Raw genomic sequence first — 26,009 nt, 5'->3', positions numbered from 1 at the left:
GAATCAGCCTCTGAACAACTCGAATCTAGTCACAAACAACTCAGTATAAGCTATATGAATCGATCCCGTATGATAAAGTTAAGTTCTTTAAACAAATTCAAAAAGTCAAAACAAAACCTAAACCCCAGGCGTACACCTCGGAACCCAGCAAAATTTATTAAATCTGAATACACATTCAATAACGAGTTGAACCATACCAAAATCATCCAATTCTGACAACCAATCGAACTTTAAATCCCTAAATCTTACTCTCCAATACCTAGTCCAAAATCCACCAAAGTTTACCTCAAAAACACATAATCTAGGTGTAAAAATCAATGGGTATTCAATATTATTGGATAAAAGTGATCAAAGATTACTTACCTCTTGAATTAGAGTAAAACCCCTCTCAAAGAATCGCCACAAATCGAGCTTCCAAAGTCCAAAAATGAAGAAAAGATTCAAACCCTCGTTTTTATCTTTTTGTCCAGCATTTCCGCTTCTGCATACTCACCGGCCGCATCTGCCGCTTCGCTTCTGCGGCCCAAATCCCACATTTACGGGTCCACTTCTATGGTCCAAGCACCACACCTGCGGGAGCGCACCTGCGGAAGCCTTCCGCTTTTGCGATCCCTGAGCTCCTGACCAAAATCCGCATTTGCGGGCTCGCAGATGCGGACAAACCCTCGCACCTATGACCACTGCACAACTCACTCAGAACCCCACCTGTGACCCCATGGTTGCTTCTGCGGCTCCGCACCTATGGCCAAAACCTCGCAGGTACGGTCGCACCAGAACTGAACGATAGCAGATTTTGCATAAGTCCACAACTCAATCCGAAATCAACCCGAATCACACCCGAGGCCCCCGGGACCCCATCCAAACATACCAACGCATCCTAAAATATCATACGAACTTAGTCGAAGCCTCGAATCATATCAAACAACATTAACAACACGAATCACACCCCAATTCAAGCCTATAGAAACTAATAGATTTCCAACTCAAGTCATAAAATGACACAACTGACCTATTCCAACTTCCGAAACCAAAATCCGAGCCCGGTATCAACAAAGTCAACTCTCGGTCAAACTTCTTCAACTTTACAAACCTTCAACTTTTCAACTTTCGCCAATTCAAGCCAAAATAACCTACGGACTTCCAAATCAATATCCGGACATGCTCCTAAGTCCAAAATTACCATAAAAGCTATTGGAATCATCAAAACTCCATTCTGAAGTTGTTTACTTATAAATTAACATCCGATCAACTCTTTCAACTTAAGTTTCCAACTTTGGGACTAAGTGTCCCAATTCATTCCAAAATATTTCTGGAACCAACCCAACCACCCCGGCAAGTCACATAACTATAATTGAACATAGAATAAGCATAATAGAATAACGACCGACCTGGTCGTTACACGTACAGTTGGAATTGTCATTGCAATAATAGTACTTTAACCATAATATATTATATGTACAAAATTTCATAGGTGAACATTTTTATTTCAATGATAAAAATAAGAGTTAGTCAAACAATATTAAGTTATGAAAATTCAATTTTAACTAAAAATGTTAGATATTTCCAAAATAACAGAAAATATAGTACTTATATATAAATTAAAGTATTAATTAACTTTCAAATAATAACTAAAATGCCAAAGCTAATCATCAATAATAGATCATTTTAATGCCTACTTGTAGCCTCAAAACCTATCAATTTACTTTTTATTTATCAAACTCGTATTTTATTTTATTGCAACTTGTTATTTTTGGACGCTAATTATATAATATGGTGTAAAATTCAAATTATATTAACATTTATAGAGAATTCAAATTTAAACAATATGTTTGTATCTATGTACATTGATCACTAATTACCTTCAATTTAGATAAATAAAAAAAGTTTTTTATTTAATGGTCTAATACTATTTTAATCACTTGATTTGTTTTATTTTACTTGGTGTAAATTATGTGTTTAATCTTCTGCATTTTCCATAGATAATTTTCTTACTTACTTGTATTTGTTAATACTTATATTTATCGCATTTATGGTATTTATATTAGGTAAGAACTAAATGGAAACAAATATATATTAACACAAAGAAAAGGAACAAAAACGCCAATTGACCCAAACCAAATCTACAAAACCTAATAAAAACTTCGTTATAGCAACGCCCTTCCCCCTTCCCAGCCACTAACCCCTTCCCCCTTTGCCCATTTCCTTCTCCTTCTCTCTTCACATGAATAGAGCAAATCAACAGAATCACCGGCTAGATAGCCAGGCGCCTTCTCTCTTTCCGGGTATGTTTATGTATCTACATCTTAGGATTTCTCAATCCCCATAGACCTATTTGATTTGAATATTTGGATATATATTCTAACAATTTAATAGATATTGTGCCGTATTGTGATAGGTATTGAGTGGAACCTTGAAAATTATAATGTGTTGGAAGGAGCCACAGTTTTATGATGACTCGATAGGTTATTTTCAGTTTTAGCCCTCATTTCTATGTTTTGAAACCTCGAATAGCTCCGTTTAGCCTTTCTCGATTTGCGTACGCAATCCGTGTCTTTTTCTGAAAGGTTTCTATGTGAAAAATTGATGAAAATATGAAATCGTGCCTTAACACTTATTTGAGTTGACTTCGGTCAACGTTTTGAGCAAACGGACCCGGATTAGTATTTTAACGGTGCCGGTGGGTCCATATCATGATTTGGGACTCGGACGTATGCCCGGAATCGAATTCGGATGTCCTTAACTTGATTTATCACAATTTGTTGAAAACTAGAGGTTTAAAGGTTTAAAGAAATTACAAGTTTAACTGTAGTTTGACTTTGTTGTTACCGGGTTCGAATTTCGGTTTCGGAACTTGGTATGAGTTTATTACTGTATTTATGACTTGTCTGCAAAAATTTAATACAAAACAGAGTTGATTTGACATGATTCGGACGTTCGGTTGAGAAATTTCATTTTCTTAAGTTTCATTGAAAATTTTATTCGTTTTGGTGTTCGATTCGTAGTTCTAGGTTTTATTTTGGTGCTTTGATCACGCGAGCAAGTTCGTATGATATTTATATACTTATGTGTATGTTTGGTTTGGAGCCCGAGGGGCTCGGGTGAGTTTCAGATAGGCCACAAAGTGATTTTTGAACTTAGAAGAGTGCTGGTGCATTAGGTTTGTAGATCTCGCATTTGCGAGGACCTGATCGCAAATACGAGGTCAGGCTCGCATATGCGAAGATGGTAGGAGTTGGTTCAGCTTCACGTTTGCGAAGTGAAGTCCACAGATGCGAAGGGGGCAGGTTCGCATTTGCGAACATTTGAGTCGCATTTGCGACTAAGGAGGGATTAAGGCAGACTCGTATTTGCGAGTCGATTGTTCGCATTTGCGGCAGCCTTAGTTCGCATTTGCGACAAAACTGTCGCATTTGCGATGACAACATGCTCAGATACTTTTTGCATTTGCTAAGGGTTGATCGCAATTGCGAACTATGTATCACAATTACGATAACTGCAACTCGGTAAAAGAGGGGGAAAATGGGAATTAGCTCATTTCATTCAAACTCTCAACCCTAAACACCATAGAGGCAATTTTTCCAAGATCTTTTCTTCCTCAATTCATTGGTAAGTGACTCTAATCTACTTTTTTTCAATTACCCATTTTATTTCATAAGATTTCAACATCAAATCTAAGATTTTCATGGTAGAAATTAGGGATTTGTGTAGAATTAGAGATTTTTATAAAATTGGGATTTAAACCTCGAATTGAGGTCGAATTTCGAATTTAATTGCATAACCGCGCTCGGACGTGAATAGGTAATCAGATTTTGGTCCGAACCTCGAGTTTTGACCAAGCGGACCGAGGTTGAGTTTTGTTGACTTTTTCAATAATAACCTAAATTGAACCTCTTTCATTCTTGAGTAGTTTCTAAAGCTTATTTAGAATCGTTTGGTCAATAAATTGCTAGGTTTGGTTGGTTTGGAGGCTTGTTCAAAAGGCAAGGTCGTGGTTAAACCTTGAGTTATTTGCGGAGTGAGGTAAGAGTCGGATCTAACCTTGATTTGAGGGAATTAGGAACCCTTGAGCTATGTGCTATGTGAATTTCATGAGTAGAGGTGTATATGCGAGGTGACGAGTGTCTATACGCCGTCAATTACTTGTTTCCATGTCTACCCGTACTTCATTAATTATAGCATTCCATAGCTTGATTGTTGCATGCCTTAATTGCTTCCTATGCCTTAACTTGCTACTTGTTATTTATTATTCTTGCATTATAAATGTTAATCCCTTCCATGATTAATTGATACTTTTCTTACTTGTACCCTTTAATTGCCATATATTTGACTTGCATTGTTGCTTAGTAATAATTGTAGCCTTTCATGATTTGGTACGAGATTCTTTGTTGATTTGTAGCTTTCATATTCATTAATCGTAGAGATTCTTGTGATCCGAGTTGTTAAATTGATTGCACTTATTGATTTATTTATGGATCGTGTTGCACGCCACAACAGGTAGAATAAGGGAGGATTTATATTGATACGATGGGATTGGGTTGCGCGCCGAAACAGGTGAAATAAGGGTGGATTGATATTGTGAAATAAGGGAGAATCATTATATTGACTCTGATTATATGATGGGATCGGGTTGCGCGCCGCAAGATATATATTTACTTATTACTATTGATATTTACATGGTGGAATAAGGGAGGATCGTGTTGTATGGTGGGATCAGGTTGGCGCCGCAACAATTTATGTGTTTTTATTCCTTGTTGTATTGTGTTGGCTTCGGTACTTTCGTACGAGACTTTAAGGCTTGGTATTTCTGGTATTTACTGATTTTCTTGAGGATTGAGTTATTTTCATGGGTTAACTGCCTTATTTCGTTTCTGTATTTTCCTTTCCTGTCATTATTTTATTCTGCGTACAGGTTATCGTAAGTGACCCACCCGCCTTAGCCTCATTACTATTTCGTCGAGGTTAGGCTCGACACTTACAGAGTACATGGGGTCGATTGTACTCATACTACAATATGTACTTCTTGTGCAGATTTTAGAGTCGGTCCCATTGCGGTCAGTAGATTTCTCGGGTTGACTATCAGAACAGAGACTTGAGGTACAACTGCTCGGCGTTCGCAACCCTGAAGTCCCCTGCTGCTTTATCTTAGCTGTGTATTTTCATTCAGACATCTTTACTATCATTCAGACCTCTATATGCATTATTCTTGTAGCGCGTACACTTGTGACACTAGATTCGGGGTTGTATTTAGATATTTCAATTGTTTTAGCTTTTCGTATTTTATCTCAGTTTTTCAGTAATTAACATTAGTTAAATTGGATTTGTTTACAAATGGCATAAAACTAATCTATCGTTGGCTTGCCTGGTAAGTGAAATGTTAGGCACTATCACGGTCCCGAGGGTGGAAATTTCGGGTTGTGATAAGTTGGTATCAGAGCACTAGGTTACCTAGATCTCACGAGTCACGAGCAAGCTTAGTAGAGTCTAGAGGATCGGTACGGAGACGTCTGTACTTATCTTCCGGAGGCTATGAAGTTTAGGAAAAAAATATCATTTTTCTTACTCTATCGTGCAATTTTATTCTATCATTGATGATTTAACCCTTATATTATTGTTCTCTCTCAGATGGAGAGAACACACACTGCATCTACTACCGCACAGGTGCTGGAGCCCCCTATGGTAGCTATGACCAGGGGCAGAGATCAAGGCTGAGGTCGCGCCAGAGGCAGAGGTAGAGGTAGAGCTCAGCCTAGAGCTCGGGCAGCATCACCCGCAGTGGAGCCTCAGGTGGATTTTGAGGAGGAGGTTCTAGTTCAAACTTTATCCGTTGGACCAGCCCAGGTCCCGAAGGGGTTCATAGCCACTCCAGTGATTCAAGATGCTCTAGTCCATTTGGTGGGCAATATGGAGAGTGTGGCCCAGAGCGACACATTCCCGGTAGCACTAGTCGTCTCTTGGGCTGGGGGTGGAGCACAGACTCCCGCTACTCACACTTCGGAATAGGTGGCTCCCAAGTATCAGACTCCAGCAGCCTCGCCAGTTGGGGTAGTTCAGCCAGTTATTGCGGCACAGGCCGGTGATAGGCTCGCTTTCTCTTCTGAGGCTATGTTGAGGTTGGATAAGTTCTCCAAGCTCTTTCCTGTTTATTTCAGTGGTGCATCTTCTGAGGACTCACAAGATTTCCTGGACCGTTTCCATGAGGTGTTGCGTAACATGGGTATAGTTGAGACCAATGGGGTCGATTATATATCGCCTGCACTTACCTGGGATCAGTTCTCACATCTATTTCTAGAGAAGATCATCCCTGTCACCCTGAGAGAGGAGTATCGCAAGCAGTTTGAGCTACTTCAGCAGGGTGGTATGATTGTCACCCAGTAAGAGACTCAATTTATGGACTTATCTCGTCATGCCACTATCTTGATTCCTACTGAGAATGAGAGAGTGAAGAGATTTATTGATGGACTCACTTACACTATTAGACTTCAGATGGCCAAGGAGGCAGGGAGTGATATTTCCTTCCAGACGACTGTAGATATTTCTAGATGGATCGAGTTGGTTCGCGCTCAGGAGAGAGGGCAGGTGTCAGGTAAGAGGTCTCGTTATTCCAGTAGTTTTAGTGGCGCCTCATCTGGAGGCATAGGTACTTATGGTAGGGGCCATCCTCCCAGGACATTTCATTCAGCGCTTCAAGCATCTCATAGTGCTTCAAGGAGTCGTGGCCCTTAAGTGCCTTACTCTGGGCAGCCAGCCTACAATGCACCATCAGCTCCTATCAGTGCGCCTCAAATTCAGAGCTATCACTGTGGTTATTCGGCTCGTTCGGGTCAGCTTCAGTTTCAGCAGCCACATCAACAGGATGGGTGTTTTGATTGTGGAGGTATTGGGCATATCAGGAGGTCTTGTCCAAGATTATTGGGTGGCATGCCACATCAGAGTTCTCGTACCATGGTTCTGACACCAGTTGCTCCACCGCTTGCTCAACCAGCTAGAGGCAGGGGTCAGGCAGTCTGAGCTGAGGGTCAGGCCGTTAGAGGTAGAGACCAGCCAGCTAGAGGTAGTCCCAGAGATGTAGTTTAGAGTGGTGGGGCCCAGCCCAGATGCTATTCATTCCCAGCTAGGCCTGAGTCTGAGTCATCTGATGTCGTTATCACAAGTATTTTTTCAGTTTGCCATAGAGATGCTTCATTTTTATTTGATCCGGGATCTACTTATTCCTACGTGTCATCCTATTTTTCTTCATATCTGGTTGTGCCTCATGATTCTTTGAGTGCTCATGTGTATGTGTCCATGCCTGTGGGTGATTCTATTGTTGTAGATCGTGGCTATCGCTCGTGTGTGGTTACTATTGGGAGTCTTGAGACTAGCGTAGATCTCCTACTTCTTGATATGGTAGAATTTGATGTCATCTTGAGTATGGATTGGTTGTAACCTTATCATGCTATATTGGATTGTCACGCCAAGACGGTGACCTTAGCCATGCCGGTGTTAAGGAATTGAAGGAGCAATTACGAACTATGTATCGCAATTATGATAACTGCAGCTCGGTAAAAAGAGGGAAAAAACGGGAATTATCTCATTTCATTCAAGCTCTCAACCCTAAACACCATAGAGGCGATATTTCCAAGAGCTTTTCTTCCTCAATTCATTGGTAAGTGACTCTAATCTACTTTCTTTTAATTACCCATTACATTTCATAAGATTTCAACATCAAATCTAATATTTTTATTGTAGAAATTAGCGATTTGGGTAGAATTAGGGATTTTTGTAAAATTGGGATTTAGACCTCGAATTAAGGTCGAATTTTGAATTTAATTGCACAACCGGGTTCGGGGGTGATTGGGTGATCGGATTTTGGTCCGAACCTCGAGTTTTGACCAAGTGGGCCTGAGGTTGACTTTTGTTGATTTTTTCAATAATGACCTAAATTGAATCTATTTCATTCGTGAGTAGTTTCTAAAGCTTATTTTGAACCGTTTGGTGAATAAATTGCTAGGTTTGGTTGGTTTGGTGGCTTGTTCAAAATAAAAGGTCATGGTTGAACCTTGAGTTGTTTGTAGAGTAAGGTAAGTATCGGGTCTAACCTTGATTTGAGGGAATTAGGAACCCTTGAGCTATGTGCTATGTGAATTTTATGAGTAGCGGCATATATGTGAGGTGACGAGTATCTATACGTCGTCAATTACTTGTTTCCATGTCTACCCGTATTTCATTAATTATAACATTCTATGTCTTGATTGTTACATGCCTTAATTGTTTCCTATTAGCACAAATGATCAAATCCTAAGGGGTATTTTTTTTCACACCAAGTTAGACAAGATACTTACCTCAAAGAAGCTAAACCGACACTCTAAAATGACCTTCTCGAGTGAAACAACCTCCGAACGGCTCAAATCTAGCCAAAATAATTTCAAATAATAAATAAAACTCATAGGAAATAATTCTGGATAATAACGCTTCAATCTTTAACAAAAACTAAAACGTCAACCCCAGGCCCGCATCTTGAAACCCGATAAAAATTATAAAATCCGAACACCCATTCGATAACGAGTCCAACCATACAAGAATTACCAAATTTCGATATCAATTCGTCCTTCAAATCATCATTTTACATTTTTGAAAGGTTTTCTCAAAATCCTCATTTTCCCCAACTCAAACCACTAATTAAATGATAAAAATAAAGATGGAATCATGAAATACAATAAATTTTGAATAAATAACACTTACCCCAATCGAACAAGTGAAGAACCCCTCAAATATCGCTCAAATCCGAGGTCTCTAGCTCAAAAGATGAAAAATGGAACAAAACACTAGGTTTTGGAAATTAATATTTGCTGTCCACGCATTTGCACATCGTGATCACGGAGATACAATTGTGATCGCGAAGAAGGAATAATTACTGCCCAAAAATGTATTACGTGGTCGCGAACTAATTCATTCGATCGCGAAGAAGAAAGATATCAGCTGCCAAGGCTGTGCTACGCGAATGCAAAACTATGAACGCGAACACGATGAAGGGGGATACACACGTACGCGACCGTGGGAAAATTCATGCGAACGCGAAGAGGAAAAAGGTCCAGCCACCAAAACAGACTTCGCGATCGCGGCTGTACCTACGCGATCGCATAGAAGGACATCAGACACCAGCAACAACATTCCAAAAGAGGAAGAAATGGCATGTAGCCCATCCGAAACACACTCGAGGCCCCCCGAGACCCCACTGAAACATACCAACAAGTTCCATAACATAACACGGACCTGCTCGAGATCTTGAATCATATCAAACAACATGAAAACTACAAATCGCACCTCGAATCGAACTTGTGAATTTCCAAATCTTCCAACTTCCAAAACTCATGCCGAAACATATCAAATCAACCTGGAATGACGTCAAATTTTGCATGCTAGTCAACTCTCAAAATTTCAATCTGAACCCGATATCAACAAAGTCAACTCTGGGTCAAACCTCTTAACCTTTCAAAACTTCAACTTTCCAATTTTCGCCAAAATACTTCAAGTTATCATACGGACCTCCAAATCCAAATCCCGATGCACACCTAAGTCCAAAATCATCATACGAAGCTATTAGAATCATCAAAATGCCATTTAAGCTTCTAAAATAAGAATCCTCCTTCCAAATTGACCCCGAATCATCTGAATACCGAACTCGACCACACACGCAAGTCATAGCACATAATACAAAGTTGCTCGAGATATTAAGACGCCGAACGACATGCTAATTCTCAAAACGACTGGTCGGGGCGTTACAGCTTATGACCTTCTTTATTTAGTTCCTCTATTCATTTAATTTTGTGATACGTCATAGTTGGTTGTAGTTTGTTTTGCCTAATTCATATTGTTTGGGGAGCGGGTTGCACGCCACAACGATATTGAAATAATGTGGAAAGATATGATATGGAGAGACAAGGATGGATGATATGATATAGGTGGGATCGGGTTGTACGCCGCAACAGAATTATATGTTGTAATTGATGTGATAGTAAAGTTATTCCTGGTTGTGATTCTCATGGTACATTTTATGTTGGAACGCTTTATAGGATGTACAGTTATTGTTATTTCTTAAATCATTTTTATCGTATTTGGTTAGCAGTCAGTATTCTAGTAATGGAACAATATTGACTTCTTGTGTGAGTCATGCATTCTACGTGATTTGTTGTGTTGGTTTAACATGCCAATTTGTGCCTTCGCTATTTCTTGATAAATTGATTATCAAGGTAAATTTATGTGCATGGGGTCATTATCTCATATTCGATTGAGTTGTTGGTAATTTGGCGGTTTTAAATAAAAGAATTTTTAAGGTGTTTCACTTGTGTGACTTTCAAAATAAAACTCGTTATCTCACTCGGCGCTATACTAATTTAAATGGTTGTCACATTTTTACTTTAATTGGGTTCTCAAATTTTACTCATATCTCACTCGACGCTTTACTAATTTAAATGGTTGTCACATTTTTACTTTAATTGGGTTCTCAAATTTCACTCATCACCTTATTGTTGTTTACTTTACTTAAACATTGTTATCACGTTTTATTTTTAACAAATTCTATATTTAACTCGTTAAATTTTACTAATGTTTTACTTTGTTTAAATACGATATTTTTACTTTATCTTATTAATTTCTAAACTAAGCTCATCTAGTACTCTATTTGCACAACCTCTCCTTTATTTTACGTTATTTGAATCCCAAAATAAACTTAATATCTCATTTGACGCTTCACTTTATTCAACTTTGAAATTGTGCTTTATTGTGTTTAAATTTATCCCTCGATCATCTTAGCCGATATTGATACGAATACGATGTGCATGGTAGCACGAGGACTTTTCCGTGCGAAGGTGATTCCTATTGTGGGCAGGAGGTGCCATACGTGTAAGATTTGGAAGTTGTGACTCATGATTTGTGATTACGAGGAGTGGTACTTTGGGGTAATTCTTGTTGTAATTCGTGCATTAGGAACGATTTGATTAATTGAGTTGTCATCGGTTTTCCTTACTTGATTTAGTCAAGTTTTCGCAGAAGCGGGCTCGCAAAAGCGGACTTGGCTGGCCTTAGTGGGAACCGCACCTATGATGGACTTTTCCACAGGTGCGATAGTATGCCCGCAGAAGCGATAATCACTGGGAATAAAAGGCTACAGACGAAGGTTTATTTCATTTTTTATCTTTTGACCTAGAGAGCTCGGTTTATGACGATTATTCGAGGTATTTTCAAAGAAGTCATCGGTGTAAGTGATTCTAACTTGAATTTTGCTATTATACATGAATACATTATTATTTTTGTCATTTAATTAGTAATATGAGTTGGAAAAATTGGGAAAAAAGTTTGAAACTTCTTAGACCAAATTTTGGGAATTTGAAAGACGATTTGAAGTTAGACTCGATATCAAATGGGTGTTCGAATTTTGTATGTTTTGTCGGGTTCCAAGACGCGGGCCTGTGGTTGAATTTGGTGTTGAAGTTATAAAGGCCATGATTCACATTGTGGCAAAGTTGTAAATTTATTAAAATACCATTTTTGTTGAGTTATTCACTTTCGGTTGCTATTGTTGAGACTCTTGTACATATTGTAGTTGAGCCATGGGCTATTTATTGTGGAAACACTATTATTATTGACTTCTTTAGAAAGTTGTGGTATTGGGCACTTGAGGTACGATTTGTGTTATGATGTGATATTGACACGCATGCGGTGGTATAAGGATTGGGGTCAAAACGCATGCGGTGAGATAAGGTGGGCTTGATACGTATGTTTTTAGTAGGGGAACTACTTGAAGCCACGTGGTGTGATAAGGTGGGATAAAATGCGGCTAAATATTTCGGGAAAATGATTTTCAAAACTAAATGCCAGGCTCTCGCGGTGGTATAAGGAAAGATTGTGATTTGATTTGTGAAATGAGACTACGTGGCGGTACCTCAGTAGTGATTCTTGTTGATATCTTTCAATTACATCACTTGTGTTTGGTTTGCATTGTTTCCTTAGCATTCTATTCTTTGTTTTCTTCTGTGATTCCTTAACTGCCTTAGTTCAGTGTAGTTATTCTTGTTATGTTTATTCGTTATATTATTTCCATTGTTTTTAATTATCATATTGTCATATACCTGTTCAATTTTCTTATTTATTCCAGTAGGTGTCTTGACCTGGCCTCGTCACTACTCTTATGAGGGTATGCTTGATACTTACTGGGTACCATTGTAGCGTACTCATTCTATGCTTTTGCACATATGTTTGCGCAGATCCAGATATCTCTTATCAGCCTAGGCACCAGTGAGTCGATCTTGGATCGGAAACTTCAAGGTATACCTTTCGGCGTTCGCAAGCCTCAGAGTCACCCTCTATCTAGTTCTATTTCATTTTCCCTTTTTATAGATACTATTGTATATGGATGTTCAGTACACTCTTATAGAGCTTGTGACTTGGTATCACCAGATTTTGGGAGTTTTGTTGTGTTTAGTTGTTAGTTAATTTGAGAGTTTTATTATTATCTCAGTTAAATTATGCATGTATATTAGGCTTACCTAGTCTTAGAGATTAGGTGCCATCACGACATCCTACGGAGGGAGATTGGGGTCGTAACAAGATGGTATCAAAGCTCTAGGTTCATAGGTGTTACGAGTCATAAGCAGGTTTAGTAGAGTCTCGCAGATCGGTACAGAGACGTTTGTACTTATCTTCGAGAGGCTATGGAACTCTTAGGAAAATAAATTTTACTTCTTTAATTCCTTATCGTGCGAATTTGTTGACGTCGAAGTCTGAAACTCAGTTTTTCTCTTCTCTCACAGATGGTGAAGACACGCACCATTGGATCCGTCGATCAGACACCTGCGCCCTCTGCTAGAGCCGCGAGAGGTCGGGGCAGAAGCCAAGGAGAGGTATGGGGTTCAACCAATGCACCTGCCTGAGCGGCGATAGAGGAGCCACCAGTAGCTCCAGTTGGGGGGCAGACACCTGAGGCGCCTGTTGGTACCCCTACACTTCAGGAGACTCTCGCCCAGTTCTTGAGCATGTTTGGTACTCTAGCTCAGGCAGGGTTGATTCCACTTGCACCGGCCACATCTCAGGCTAGGGAAGGAGCATAGACTCCCGCAGCCCATACCCCAAAGCAGTGGGTCCATATTGACCAGGTCCTAGAGGTTATCCTAGTGTAGCCGGTTGTCCCAGTTCAGCCCGAGGTTACGGCAGCAACATCTGAGGAGGAGCAGCTCAGGATCGAGAGGTACAAAAAGTACCATCCTCCTACTTTCAGTGGCCTAGCTACAGAGGACGCACAGGGTTTTCTGAAGAAGTGCTATCGTATTCTCCGAACCATGGATATTGTGGAGACGAACGGGGTTGATATCACGACTTTACAGCTATCAGGACTAGCATACCAGTGGTGGCAGGCTTAAGAGGAGGGTAGCCCTACTGAGGCAGCTTCACTCACGTAGGCTCAATTTTTGGAGATGTTCCTGAGAGAGTTTGTTCCTAGAGCCTTCGGGATGCATGGTGTGCGGAGTTTGAGCGGTTGCGCTAGGGTGCTATGACTATGTCAGAGTATGCCGTCAGTTTTAGCGAGTTATCCAAGCATGCACCTGCCTTAGTTTCCACTGTCAGAGAGCGATACCGTCGATTTATCGAAGGGCTCAACTATGGTATTATATTCAACATGGATCGAGAGTTGAAGATTGATACTCCATATCAGCAGGTGGTAGAGATCACATGGAGATCGGAGGGTATGCGGTGTCGGGAAAGAGAGGACAGGGAGACAAAGAGGCCTCGAGATTCTGGCGCATATAGTGGTGCCCGTGCCCCAATTACAGCTCGTCATGGTAGAGGCTATGTGATCCGGCCAATTCATTCAGCACTCCCAGGTCTCAGGTTGCCCATTATGCATCTCCACTATCTAGTATACCTCCTGCATGGAGTGCTTTCTGCGGTCAGTCCAGCCGACCAGGCCCGAGCCAACTTCAGCAGCCACATCTTTCGAGAGCTTGTTTTGAGTGTGGTGACACTCGTCATATGGTGAGGGACTTCCCCAGACTCGGGAGGGGTGCACCCCTACAAACTACTCTGGCTCCACGTATTCCACAGGGTCCCCAAACTTCTCAGGCTGTGGTTACCACACCTGTTTCCACTCCATCTGCACAGCCAGCTAGGGGTGGAGATCAGGTGGGTAGGGGTCGCCCTAGAGGGGGAGGCCATACTAGATGTTATGCTCTTCTGAGTAGGATGAAGGCGGTTGCTTTAGACGAAGTTATCATAGGTATTGTTCCGGTTTGTCATAGAGATGCATCAGTCTTATTTAATCCGGCTCCACTTATTCATATGTATCATCTTACTTTGCTTTGTATTTGGGTATATTCCATGATTCTTTGAGTTCTCCTGTCTATGTGTCCATGCTTTTGGGAAATTCCATTGTTGTTAACCATGTGTATCGGTCATGTTTAGTTGTTATTGGTGGTTTTGAGACCAGAGTTTATCTATTGTTGTTCAGTATGGTAGACTTTGATGTTATTTTGGGCCTGGACTGGTTGTTGCCCTATCATTTTATTCTTGATTGTCACGCCAATACGGTGACGTTGGCTATGCCAGGTTTACCGCGGTTGGAGTGGAGGGTTACTTTGGATTATGTTCCTAGCAGGGTGGTGTCTTTATTTAAGGCATAACAAATGGTTGGGAATGGGTGTGATGCATATCTAGCCTTTGTGAGAGATGTCAGTGTTGATACTCCTACTGTTGAGTCAGTTCCGATAGTGAGAGACTATCTAGATGTATTTTCGGCGGATCTTTCAGGCATGCCGCCCGATAGGGATATCGATTTTTGTATTGACTTGTTACCAGGCATTCAATCTATTTCTACTCCACCATATCGCATGGCCCCAACGGAGTTTAAGGAGTTAAAGGAGCAGTTGCAAGAGTTGCTTGATAAGGGTTGCATTCGGCCCAGTGTATTACCTTGGCGTGCTCCGGTCTTGTTTTTAAAGAAGAGCGATGGTTCTATGCACATGTGTATTGATTATCGGCAGTTGAACAATATTACAGTGAAGAACATGTATCCATTGCCACACATTGATGACCTATTTGATTAGCTACAGGGTGCCAGAGTGTTCTCAAAGATTGATTTGTGGTCAGGCTATCATCAGTTGAAGATTCGGAATCCGGATATTCTGAAGATTACTTTTAGGACTCGGTATGGTCACTACGAGTTCCTTGTGATGTCATTCGGGCTAACCAACACCCTAGGAGCATTCATGCACTTGATGAACAGTGTATTCCAGCCCTGTCTTGATTCATTTGTCATTTTGTTCATTGATGACATCTAGGTATACACCCGGAGCCGAGAGGATCACGAGCAGCACCTGAGGATCGTGCTCTAGACCTTGAGAGAAAAGAAGTTGTATGCAAAATTTTCAAAGTGTGAATTCTGGCTTGATTCGGTGGAGTTTTTGGGTCATGTGGTGTCGAGTGAGGGGATCAAGGAAGATCCGAAGAAGAATGAAGCGGTGCGGAGTTGGCCCGAAAAATATTCAACTACTGAGATTCAAAATTTTCTTAGGTTGGCAGGGTATTACCGTTATTTCCTAAAGGGCTTCTCATCAATTGCTGCACCTATGACCAGATTGACCCGAAAGGGGGTTCCGTTCAGATGGATCGAGGATTGTGAGGAGAGCTTTCAAAATCTCAAGATTGCTTTGACTACAGCCCCAGTGTTGGTGTTGCCTACGAGTTTGGGGTCTTAAAATGTGTACTGTGATGGGCCACATGTTGGCCTCATCGGGGTGTTGATGCAAGACGGTAAGATGATTGCCTACGCTTCTAGACAACTGAAGGTGCATGAGAAGAATTATCCTGTCCACGACTTGGAGTTAAAAGCTATTGTTCATGCCTTGAAGATTTGACAATATTTGTACGGTATCCCTTGTGAGATCTATACCGACCACCGGAGTATACATCATCTAATCAAACAAAAGGATCTTAACTTGCGGCAGTGGTGGTGGTTAAAGTTGCATAAGGACTATGATATCACCATTCTATATCATCCCGGGAAGGCCAATATGGTGGCCGATGTCTTGAGATGAAAGGCGGAGAATTTGGGACGTTTAGCATATCTATCGGCAGCGGAGAGGCCATTAGCATTGGATGTTCAGGCCTTGGCCAATCAGTTTGTTAGATTGGATGTTTCAGAGCCGAGTCGAGTTTTGGCTTGCGTGGTTTCTCGGTCTTCTTTATATGATCGCATCAGAGAGCGTCAGTATGACGACCCCCATTTTCTTGTCCTCAAGGACACGATTCAGCACGGTGATACCAAGGAGTTTACTTTTGTGGATGACAGTGTGTTATAGATGCAGGGCCGGCTATGTGTGCCCAATATGGATTGTTTGCGTGAGTTGATTCTTTAGGAGGCCCACAGTTGATATCAGGGTAGGATTCCGATTCCAGAAACTGGAATAGGTCCAACATGTCATTTTTAACTTGTGTGCAAAATTTGAGGACAATCGTAGTTGTTTAGGTATGAATCGGTGCTAGTTTTGGAAGTCAGATGTTCCTAGTTTCAATAGGCTTGAATTTGGTTGCGATTCATAGAAGCGATGTTGTTTGATGTGATTTTAGGCCTCGATTAGGTCTATTATGTGTTTTGGAACTTGTTGCTATGGTTCGGGTTGAAATCGGCTCAATTGGACTTGGTTGAATTGCTGATGTTACTGTTGTTCTGGTGTCATCGCACCTGCGGAGGGTTTGGCTGGAGGTGCGGACACGCAGGTGCATAAGGGTTCATCGTAGAAGCGAAAGAGGCCAGCCGAGGCCTTGGTTCGCAGGTGCAGAAGCCTGAGCGCAGATGCGCATTCGGAGGTGCGAGTTTTTCTTCTGCAGAAGCGAAACTGGGAAGGTCTTGTGAAGTACCGTAGGTGCGGTCGAGTTTTCACAGAAGCGGGCTAGCAGAAGCGAGAAATTTCTCCGCAAAAGCGGAGTTGGCTGGACTTAGTGGGAACCGCACCTGCGATGTACTTTTCCACAGGTGCAGGGTCGCAGGTTCGACAGTATGCCCGCATAAACGATAATCACTGGGCAGAAAAGGCTAGAGATGAGGGTTTATTTCATTTTTCATCTTTTGACCTAGTGAGCTCGATTGTGGTGATATTTCTATTTATTTTCATGGAATTCATCGGGGTAAGTGATTCTAACTCAGATTTGGCTATTATACATGAATCCATTGTTATTTTCCTCATTTAATTAGTGATTTGAGTTGGAAATGTTTGGGGGGGAATTGTGAAACTTCTTAGACCAAATTTTGGGGATTTGAAAGACGATTTGAAGTCATATTTGAGTAATTTATGTATGGTTGGACTCGTTATTGAATGGGTATTCGGATATTTTAAGTTTGGTTGGAATCAAAGACGTAAGCCCGGGAATGAAGTTATGTTCGGAATATCTTCTTATAGTTTGTATTTATGGAATGAAGTTATTTTGGCTAGATTTGAGCCATTCAGAGTTGGAAAATCATGGAAAAGGCTTACTAGTGGATTGAGTTAGCATGATTTGAGGTAAGTGTCTTGCCTAGCTTTGTGTGGGGGAATTACCGCCTAGGATTGGTGTTCTTTTTGTTAATTGTGATATGTGGAAGGCGTGTATGCAAGGTGACGAGTGTGTACATGGGCTAAATGTGGTAATTGACCGGTTTTAGCTATGTAGATTCTTTCCATGCCTTTAATTGAGTTGCTATAACATGTTATATTCATCCTCATTGGAGTATCTTCACATCCTTAGTTGAAGTTATCATTCTATCCATTTCCTATTCATTATTTAACCATTGAGTTCGTTTACTTGAAGTTGTTATTCCTTGGAATATCTTATTGTTGAATAAGGTGTTGAAGTTACAAAGGCCGTCGTGATTCACATTTAGGCAAATTTATAAATTTGTTGAAATACCATTCTTGTTGAGTTATTCACTTCCGGTTGCTATTGTTGATACTCGTGTACATATTGTGGTTTAACCATGGGCTATTTATTGGGGAATCACTATTATTGTTGACTTCTTTGGCAAGTTGGGGTATTGGGTACTTGAGGTGCAATTTGTTTTATGATGTGATATTGACACGCATGCGGTGGTATAAGCATTGGGGTTGAAACGCATGCGGTGAGATAAGGTGGGCTTGATACGTGTATTGCTAGTAGGGGAACTACTTGAAGCCACACGGTGTGATAAGGTGGGATAAAACACGGGTAGCTATTTCGGGAAAATGATTTTCAAAACTAAATGCAAGGCTTCCGCGGTGATATAAGGAAAGATTGTGATTTGATTTGTGAAATAAGACTACGAGGCGGCACCTCGGGAGTGATTCTTGTTGATATCTTTCAATTACATCACTTGTGTACGCATGCGGTGGTATAAGGATTGGAGTTGAAACGCATGCGGTGAGATAAGGTGGGCTTGATACGTATATTGCTAGTAGGGGAACTACTTGAAGCCACGCGGTGTGATAAGGTGGGATAAAACACGGGTAGCTATTTCGGGAAAATGATTTTCAAAACTAAATGCAAGGCTCTCGCGGTGATATAAGAAAAAATTGTGATTTGATTTGTGAAATAAGACTACGAGGCGGCACCTCGGGAGTGATTCTTGTTGATATCTTTCAATTACATCACTTGTGTTTGGTTTGCATTGTTTCATTAGTTTTCTTCCATGATGTCTTAACTGCCTTAATTCAGTGTAGTTATTCTTGTTATGTTTCTTTATTGTATCATTTTCATTGTTTTTCATTATCATACTGTCATATACCTGTTCCGTTTTCTTATTTATTCCAGTAGGTGTCTTAACCTGGCCTCATCACTACTCTACCGAGGTTAGCCTTGGTACTAATGGGTACCATTGTGGTGTACTCATGCTACGCTTCTGCATATCTTTTTTGTGCAGATCTAGGTACCTCTTATTAGCCTAGGCACCAATGAGTCGAGCTTGGATCGGATACTTCAAGGTATACCTGCCGGCCCCTCTATCTAGTTCTATTTCATTTTCCTTTTTATAGATACTGTTGTATGGGGATGTTCAGTACACTCTTGTAGAGCTTGTGACTTGGTATCACCAGATTTTGGGAGTTTTGTTCTGCTGAGTTGCGGAGTACTTTTAATGATAGTTGTTGGTAAATTTGAGAGTTTTATCATTATCTTAGTTAAATTCTGCATGTATGCTAGGATTACCTCTTAGAGACTAGGTGCCATCACGACATTCTACGGAGGGAGATTAGGGTCGTGACAAGTTAGTATCAGAGCTTTAGGTTCATAGGTGTTACGAGTCACAAGCAGGTTTAGTAGAGTCTCGCATATCGGTACAAAGACGTCTGTACTTATCTTCGAGAGGCTATGGAACTTTTAGGGGGAAAACTTCACTTATTTGATTCCTTATTGACTTCGAATTCTGGAACTTTGTATTTCTATTCTCTCATAGATGGTGAGGACACGCACCGCTGCATTCGATGAACAGACACTCATCGCACCCCCTGCTAGATTAGTGAGAGGCTGGGGCCGGGGCAATGGCTGAGGAGGGGCGCGTGGTGCAGCCAGAGCACCTGCCCGAGCGGTGATAGAGGAGCAAACCAGTAGCTCCAATTGGGGGGCAGGCACCTGAGGCGCTTGTTGCTACCTCTGCACTTTAGGAGACTCTAGCCCAGTTCTTGAGCATGTTTGGTACTCTAGCTCAGGCGGGGTTGATTCCACTTGCACCGGCCATATCTCAAGCTTAGGGAGGAGCACAGACTCTTGCATCCCGTACCCTAGAGCACTGGTCCATGTAGACCAAGTCCTAGAGGTTATCCTAGTGCAGCCGATTGTCCCAGTTCAGCCCGAGGTTAGGGTAGCAGCATCTGAGGAGGAGCAGCTTAGGCTCGAGAGGTGCAAGAAGTACCATCCTCATACTTTCAGTGGCCTGGCTACAGAGGACGCACATGGCTTTCTCGAGAAGTTCCACCGTATTATTTGTACCATGGGTATAGTGGAGACGATCGGGGTTGCTTTCACTACTTTCCAGTTGCCAGGACCAGCATACTAGAGCTGGCGGGCTTATGAGGAGGCTAGCCCCGCCGAGGCAGCTTCACTCACATGGGCTCAGTTTTCAAAGATGTTCCTCAGAGAGTTTGTTCCCCCAGAGCCTTCTTGATGCATGGCCCACGGAGTTTGAGTAGTTATGTCAGGGTGCTATGACTGTGTCAGAGTATACCGTCAGGTTCAATATGTTGTCCAGGTATACACCAGCCTTACTTTCCACAGTCAAAGAGCTAGTCTATCGATTTATCGAGGGGCTCAACTATGGTATTAGATTAAGCATGGCTCGAAAGTTGGAAACTGATACTCCATATCAGCAAGTGGTAGAGATCGCACGAAGATTAGAGGGTATGCGAGGCCGGGAGAGAGAGGATAGGGAGGCCAAGAAGCCTCGAGATTCGGGCGCATATAGTGGTGCCCGTGCCCCAGTTGCAACACATCATGGTAGAGGCTATGTGAGCCGTATAATTCATTCAGCACTTCCAGTTTCTAGTGGTATTTCGGCTACTCCCAGGTCTCAGGTTGCCCATTATGCACCGCCGCTGTCTAGTGCACCTTCTGCACGGGGTGCTTTCAATGGTCAGTCCAGCCGACTAGGCCCGATCCAGTTTCAGCAGCCACGTCCTCTAAGAGCTTGTTTTGAGTGTGTTGACACTCTTCATATGGTGAGGGACTGACCCAGACTCAGGAGGGGTGCACCCCCACTGACTACTCAGGCTCTAGATATTCCACAGGGTCCCTAGACTTCTCAAGTCATGGTTACCACACCAATTTCCACTTCATCTGCACAGCCAGCTAGGGGTGGAGGTCAGGCCGGTAGGGGTCGCCCTAGAGGGGGGCAAGGCTAGATGTTATGCTCTTCCGAGTAGGATGGAGGCGGTTGCTTTAGACGAAGTTATCACAGGTATTGATCTGGTTTGTCATAGAGATGCATTAGTCTTATTTGATCCAGGCTCCACTTATTTATATGTATCATCTCACTTTTCTCCGTATTTGGGTATATCCCATGATTCTTTAAGTTCTCCTGTCTATGTGTCCACGCCTGTGGGAGATTCCATTGTTGTTGACCGTGTGTATTGGTCGTATTTAGTTGTTATTGCTAATTTTGAGACCAGAGTTGATCTATTGTTGCTTAGTATGGTAGACTTTGATTTTATTTTGGGCATAGACTAGTTGTCGCCCTATCATGCTATTCTTGATTGTCACGCCAAGATGGTGACATTGGCTATGCCAGGTTTACCGTGGTTGGAGTGGAAGGTACTTTGGATTATCTTCCTAGCAGGGTGGTGTCTTTCCTTAAGGCACCGCAGATGGTTGGTAAGGGTATGATGCATATCTAGCCTTTGTGAGAGATGTCAGCATTGATACTTCTACCGTTGAGTCTGTTCCTGCAGTGAGAGACTATCCAGATGTATTTTCGTTGGATCTTTAGGGCATGTTGCTCGGTAGGGATATTGATTTTGGTATTGACTTATTACCGGACACTCAACCTATTTCTATTCCACCATATCGTATGGCCCCAGTGGAGTTGAAGAAGTTAAAGGAGCAGTTGCAAGTGTTGCTTGATAGGGGTTTCATTTGGCCTAGTATATCACCTTAGGGGTGCTCTGGTCTTATTTCTAAAGAAGAAGGATGGTTTTATGCGCATGTGTATTGATTATCGGCAGTTGAATAATGTTACAGTGAAGAACACGTATCTATTACCACGTATTGATGACCTATTTGATCAGCTACAGGGTGCCAGAGTGTTCTCAAAGATTGATTTGGGGTCAGGCTATCATCAGTTAAAGATTTGGGATTCGGATATTTTGAAGACTGCTTTTAGTACTCGGCATGGTCACTACGAGTTCTTTGTGATGTCATTTGGGCTGACCAACGCCCTAGCAGCACTCATGCACTTGATGAACAGTATATTCCCACCCTATCTTGATTCATTCATCATGGTGTTGGTGTTGCCTACGGGTTCGGGGTCTTACACTGTGTACTGTGCTGCATCATGTGTTGGCCTCGACACGGTGTTGATGCAAAATGGTAGGGTGATTGCCTACGCATCTAGACAACTGAAGGTGCATGAGAAGAATTATCTTGTCCATAACCTGGAGTTAGCAGCTATTGTTCATGCCTTGAAGATTTGGCGGCACTATTTGTACGGTGTCCCTTGTGAGGTCTATACTGACCACTGGAGTCTATAATATCTGTTCAAACAGAATGATCTTAACTTGCGGCAGCAAAGGTGGTTAGAGTTGCTTAAGGAATATGATATCACCATTCTATATCATCCCGGGAAGGTGAATGTGGTGGCCGATGCCTTGAGCTGAAAGGCGGAGAGTTTGGGCAGTTTAGCATATCTACCGGTAGCGGAGAGGCCATTAGCATTGGATGTTCAGGCCTTGGCCAACCGGTTTGTTAAATTGGATGTTTTGGAGCCGAGTCGAGTTCTAGCTTGCATGGTTTCTCGGTCTTCTCTATATGATCGCATCAAACAGTGTCAGTATGATGATTACTATTTGGTTGTCCTCAAGGACACAGTTCAACACGGCGATACTAAGGATGTTACTATTGGGGATGATGGTGTGTTACGGATGCAGGGCCGGATATGTGTGTCCAATGTGGATGGTTTGCGTGAGTTGATTCTTTAAGAGGCCCACAGTTTGCGGTACTCCATTCATCCGGGTGCCGCTAAGATGTATCAGGATTTGAGGCAGCACTATTGGTAGAGGAGGATGAAGAAAGTCCTAGTGGAGTATGTAGCTCGGTGTCTAAATTGTTAGCAGGTGAAGTATGAGCATCAACGTCCAGGTGGGTTGCTTCAAAGGCTTGAGATTCTCGAGTGAAAATGGGAGCGAGTTACAATGGATTTTGTTGTTGGGCTCCCACGGACTCAGAAGAAGTTTAACGCAATATGGTTGATTGTGGATAGATTGACCAAGTCGGCTCATTTCATTCCTGTGGTGACTACTTATTCTTTAGAGCAGCTGGCTTAGGTCCATATTCGCAAGATTGTCCAACTTCATGGCCTGCCGGTATCCATCATCTCTGACCGAGATACGAAGTTTACTTCGCGCTTCTGGAGAGTCGTACAGCGTGAGTTAGGCACACGAGTTGAGTTGAGTACAACATTCCACCCTTAGAAGGACGGACAGTCCGAGCGCACTATTTAGATATTGGAGGATATGCTTCATGCCTGTGTCATGGAGTTCGGGGGTTCTTGGGATCCATTCTTGCTGCTTGCGAAGTTTGCCTACAACAATAGTTACCAATCAATCATTCAGATCGCTCTATATAAGTCCTTGTATGGGAGGCATTTTTGGTCTCTGATAGGTTGGTTTGATCAGAGTGAGGAAAAGCTATTGGGTACTGACTTAGTTCAAGATGCTTTGGAAAAGGTTAAGTTGATTCAGGATCAGCTTCGTACAGTCCAATCTAGACAGAAGAGTTTTGGGGATCGGAAGGTTCACGATGTTGTATTCATAGTTGGAGAGCGGGTCTTGCTCCAGATTTCGCCCATGAAGGGTGTTGTGAGGTTCGGGAAGAAGGTCAAGTTGAGCCCTAGCTATATCAGACCTTTTGAGATTCTTGTGAGGATTGGTGAGATGGCCTACAAGTTTGCATTGCAACCTAGTCTAGCTGCAGTTCATCCGCTATTCCACATTTCTATGCTCCGAAAGTATCACGGTGATCCGTCTCATGTGTTGGACTTCAGCTCAGTCCAGTTAGGCAAGGATTTGTCTTATGTTGAGGAGCTGGTGGCCATCCTGTACAGGCAGGTCCAGAAGTTGAGGTCGAAGAGCATTGCTTTAGTGAAGGTTCAGTGGAGGGGTCAACCAGTCGAGGAGGCGACTTGGGAGACCTATCATGATATGCATAGCCGTTATCCTCATCTTTTCACCACTTCAGTTATGTCTCTATACTAGTTCGAGGATGAACATTTGTTTTAAGAGGGGGAGGATGTAACAACCTGGCCAGTCATTTTGAGTATTTTAGCTGCGTCCCCCTATTTATTTCCTACCTTATGTTGTATTGTGGTTATGTGACTTGCCGGGGGTGTTTGGTTTTGGTTCAGGTGAGTTTCGTAGTGAAATGGGACACTTTGTCCCGAAGTTGTAAGTTTAAGTTGAAAGTGTTTGCCGTAGTTTGACATTTGTGTAGATGGCTCCGGAATGGAGTTTTATGGTTCCTATAGCTCCGTATGGAGATTTTGGACTTAGGAGCGTGTCCGGATATTGATTTGGAGGTCCGTAGGTCGTTTCGGCTTGAATTGGCGAAAGTTAGAAAGTTGAAGGTTTGAAAGATTGAGAAGTTTGATCGAAAGTTGACTTTATTGATATCGAGGTCGGATTTCAATTCCGAAAGTTGGAATAGGTCCCTCATATCATTTATGACTTGTGTGCAAAATTTGAGATCAATCGGAGTTGTTTGGGTATGAATCGGCATTAGTTTTGGAGGATGTTCCTAGTTTCAATAGGCTTGAATTTGGTTGCGATTCGTAGAATCGATGTTGTTAGATTTGATTTTAGGCCTCGAGTAGGTCCATTATGTATTTTGGAACTTGTTGTTATATTCGGACAGGGTCCCGTGGGTGAATCGGATTGCAATCAGATCAATTGGACTTGGTTGATTTGCTGAGGTTACTGCTAATCTGGTGTCATCGCACCTGCGGAGGGTTTGGCCGGCGTTGCGGAAATGCAGGTGCATGAGGGTTCATCGCAAAAGCGAAGTAGGCCAACCCAGGCCTGGGTTCGCAGGTGTGGACGCCTGGAGGTAGATGCGCATTTGCAGGCATGGGTTTTACTTCCGCAGAAGCGGAACTGGGAAGGTCTTGTGAAGTACCGCAGGTGCGGTCGAGTTTTCGCAAAAGCGGGCTCGCAGAAGCGAGAAATTTCTCTGCAGAAGCGGAGTTGGTTGGAATTAGTGGGAACCGCACATGCGATGTACTTTTATGCATGTGCGGGGTCACAGATGCGACGGTATACCCGTAGAAACGATAATCGCTGGGCAAAAAAGGCTAGCGACGGGGGTTTATTTCATTTTTCATCTTTTGACCTAGAGAGCTCGGTTTGTGGCAATTGTTCTAGGGATTTTCATGGAAGTCATCGGGGTAAGTAATTCTAGATTGGATTTGGCTATTATACATGAAGCCATTGTTATTTTCGTCATTTAATTAGTGATTAGAGTTGGAAAAGTTTGGGGGGACATTGTGAAACTTCTTACACCAAATTTTGGGCATTTGAAAGATGATTTAAAGTCGGATTTGAGTAATTTTTTGTATGGTTGGACTCGTTATCGAATGGGTGTTCGGATTTTGTAAGTTTGGTCAGATTCAGAGACGCGAGCCCGGGGTTGACATTTTGTTTCTCTTTAAAGACTGCAACTTTATTGTTCGGAATATCTTCCTATAGTTTGTATTTATGGTATGAAGTTGTTTTGGCTAGATTCGAGCCGTTCGGAGTTGGATAATTGCAGAAAAGGCTTACTAGTTGATTGAGTTAGCACGATTTGAGGTAAGTGTCTTGCCTAACTTTGTGTGGGAGAATTATCCCCTAGGATTGGTGTTCTTTTGTGTTAATTGTGATATGCGGAAGCCGTATATGCAAGGTGACGAGTGTGCACACGGGCTAAATGTGGTAATTGACCGGTTTTAGCTATGTAGATTCTTTCCATGCCTTTAATTGAGTTGCCATAACATGTTATATTCATCCTCATTAGACTATCTTCACATGCTTTACTTGACCTCTTTGATACATGTCTTATCTCATACTTGCTAATTATCTTTACATGCTTAGTCAAAGTTATCGTTCTCTCCATTTCCTATTCATTATTTAATCATTGAGTTCCTTTACTTGAAGTTGTTATTCCTTGGAATATCTTATTGTTGAATAAGGTATTGAAGTTATAAAGGCCGTCATGATTCGCATCGAGGAAAATTGTAAATTTGTTGAAATACCATTCTTATTGAGTTATTCACTTTCGGTTGCTATTGTTGAGAC

At 42.0% G+C, this 26,009-nt stretch overlaps 2 protein-coding genes across 2 annotated transcripts; both read left to right on the top strand.

Annotated features, from left to right (window-relative positions):
- Positions 1 to 6,387: 6,387 nt before the first annotated feature.
- Positions 6,388 to 7,008, top strand: LOC138907544 (uncharacterized). The gene is made up of 2 exons (XM_070198143.1): positions 6,388 to 6,637; positions 6,746 to 7,008. Exons 1-2 carry the CDS (start codon positions 6,388 to 6,390, stop codon positions 7,006 to 7,008), a joined length of 513 nt encoding a protein of 170 aa, XP_070054244.1.
- Positions 7,009 to 14,654: 7,646 nt separating this feature from the next.
- On the top strand, positions 14,655 to 23,936 carry LOC138907543 (uncharacterized). Its single transcript, XM_070198142.1, has 4 exons — positions 14,655 to 15,037; positions 20,222 to 20,687; positions 22,509 to 22,638; positions 23,344 to 23,936. Exons 1-4 carry the CDS (start codon positions 14,655 to 14,657, stop codon positions 23,934 to 23,936), a joined length of 1,572 nt encoding a protein of 523 aa, XP_070054243.1.
- The last annotated feature ends 2,073 nt before the right edge of the window (positions 23,937 to 26,009 follow it).

Source organism: Nicotiana tomentosiformis, chromosome 3 (assembly GCF_000390325.3).
Source record: "Nicotiana tomentosiformis chromosome 3, ASM39032v3, whole genome shotgun sequence".
Taxonomy (NCBI): Eukaryota; Viridiplantae; Streptophyta; class Magnoliopsida; order Solanales; family Solanaceae; genus Nicotiana; species Nicotiana tomentosiformis.
Note: the sequence above shows the minus strand (reverse complement) of the source record. Positions and strands in the feature narration are given on the sequence as shown.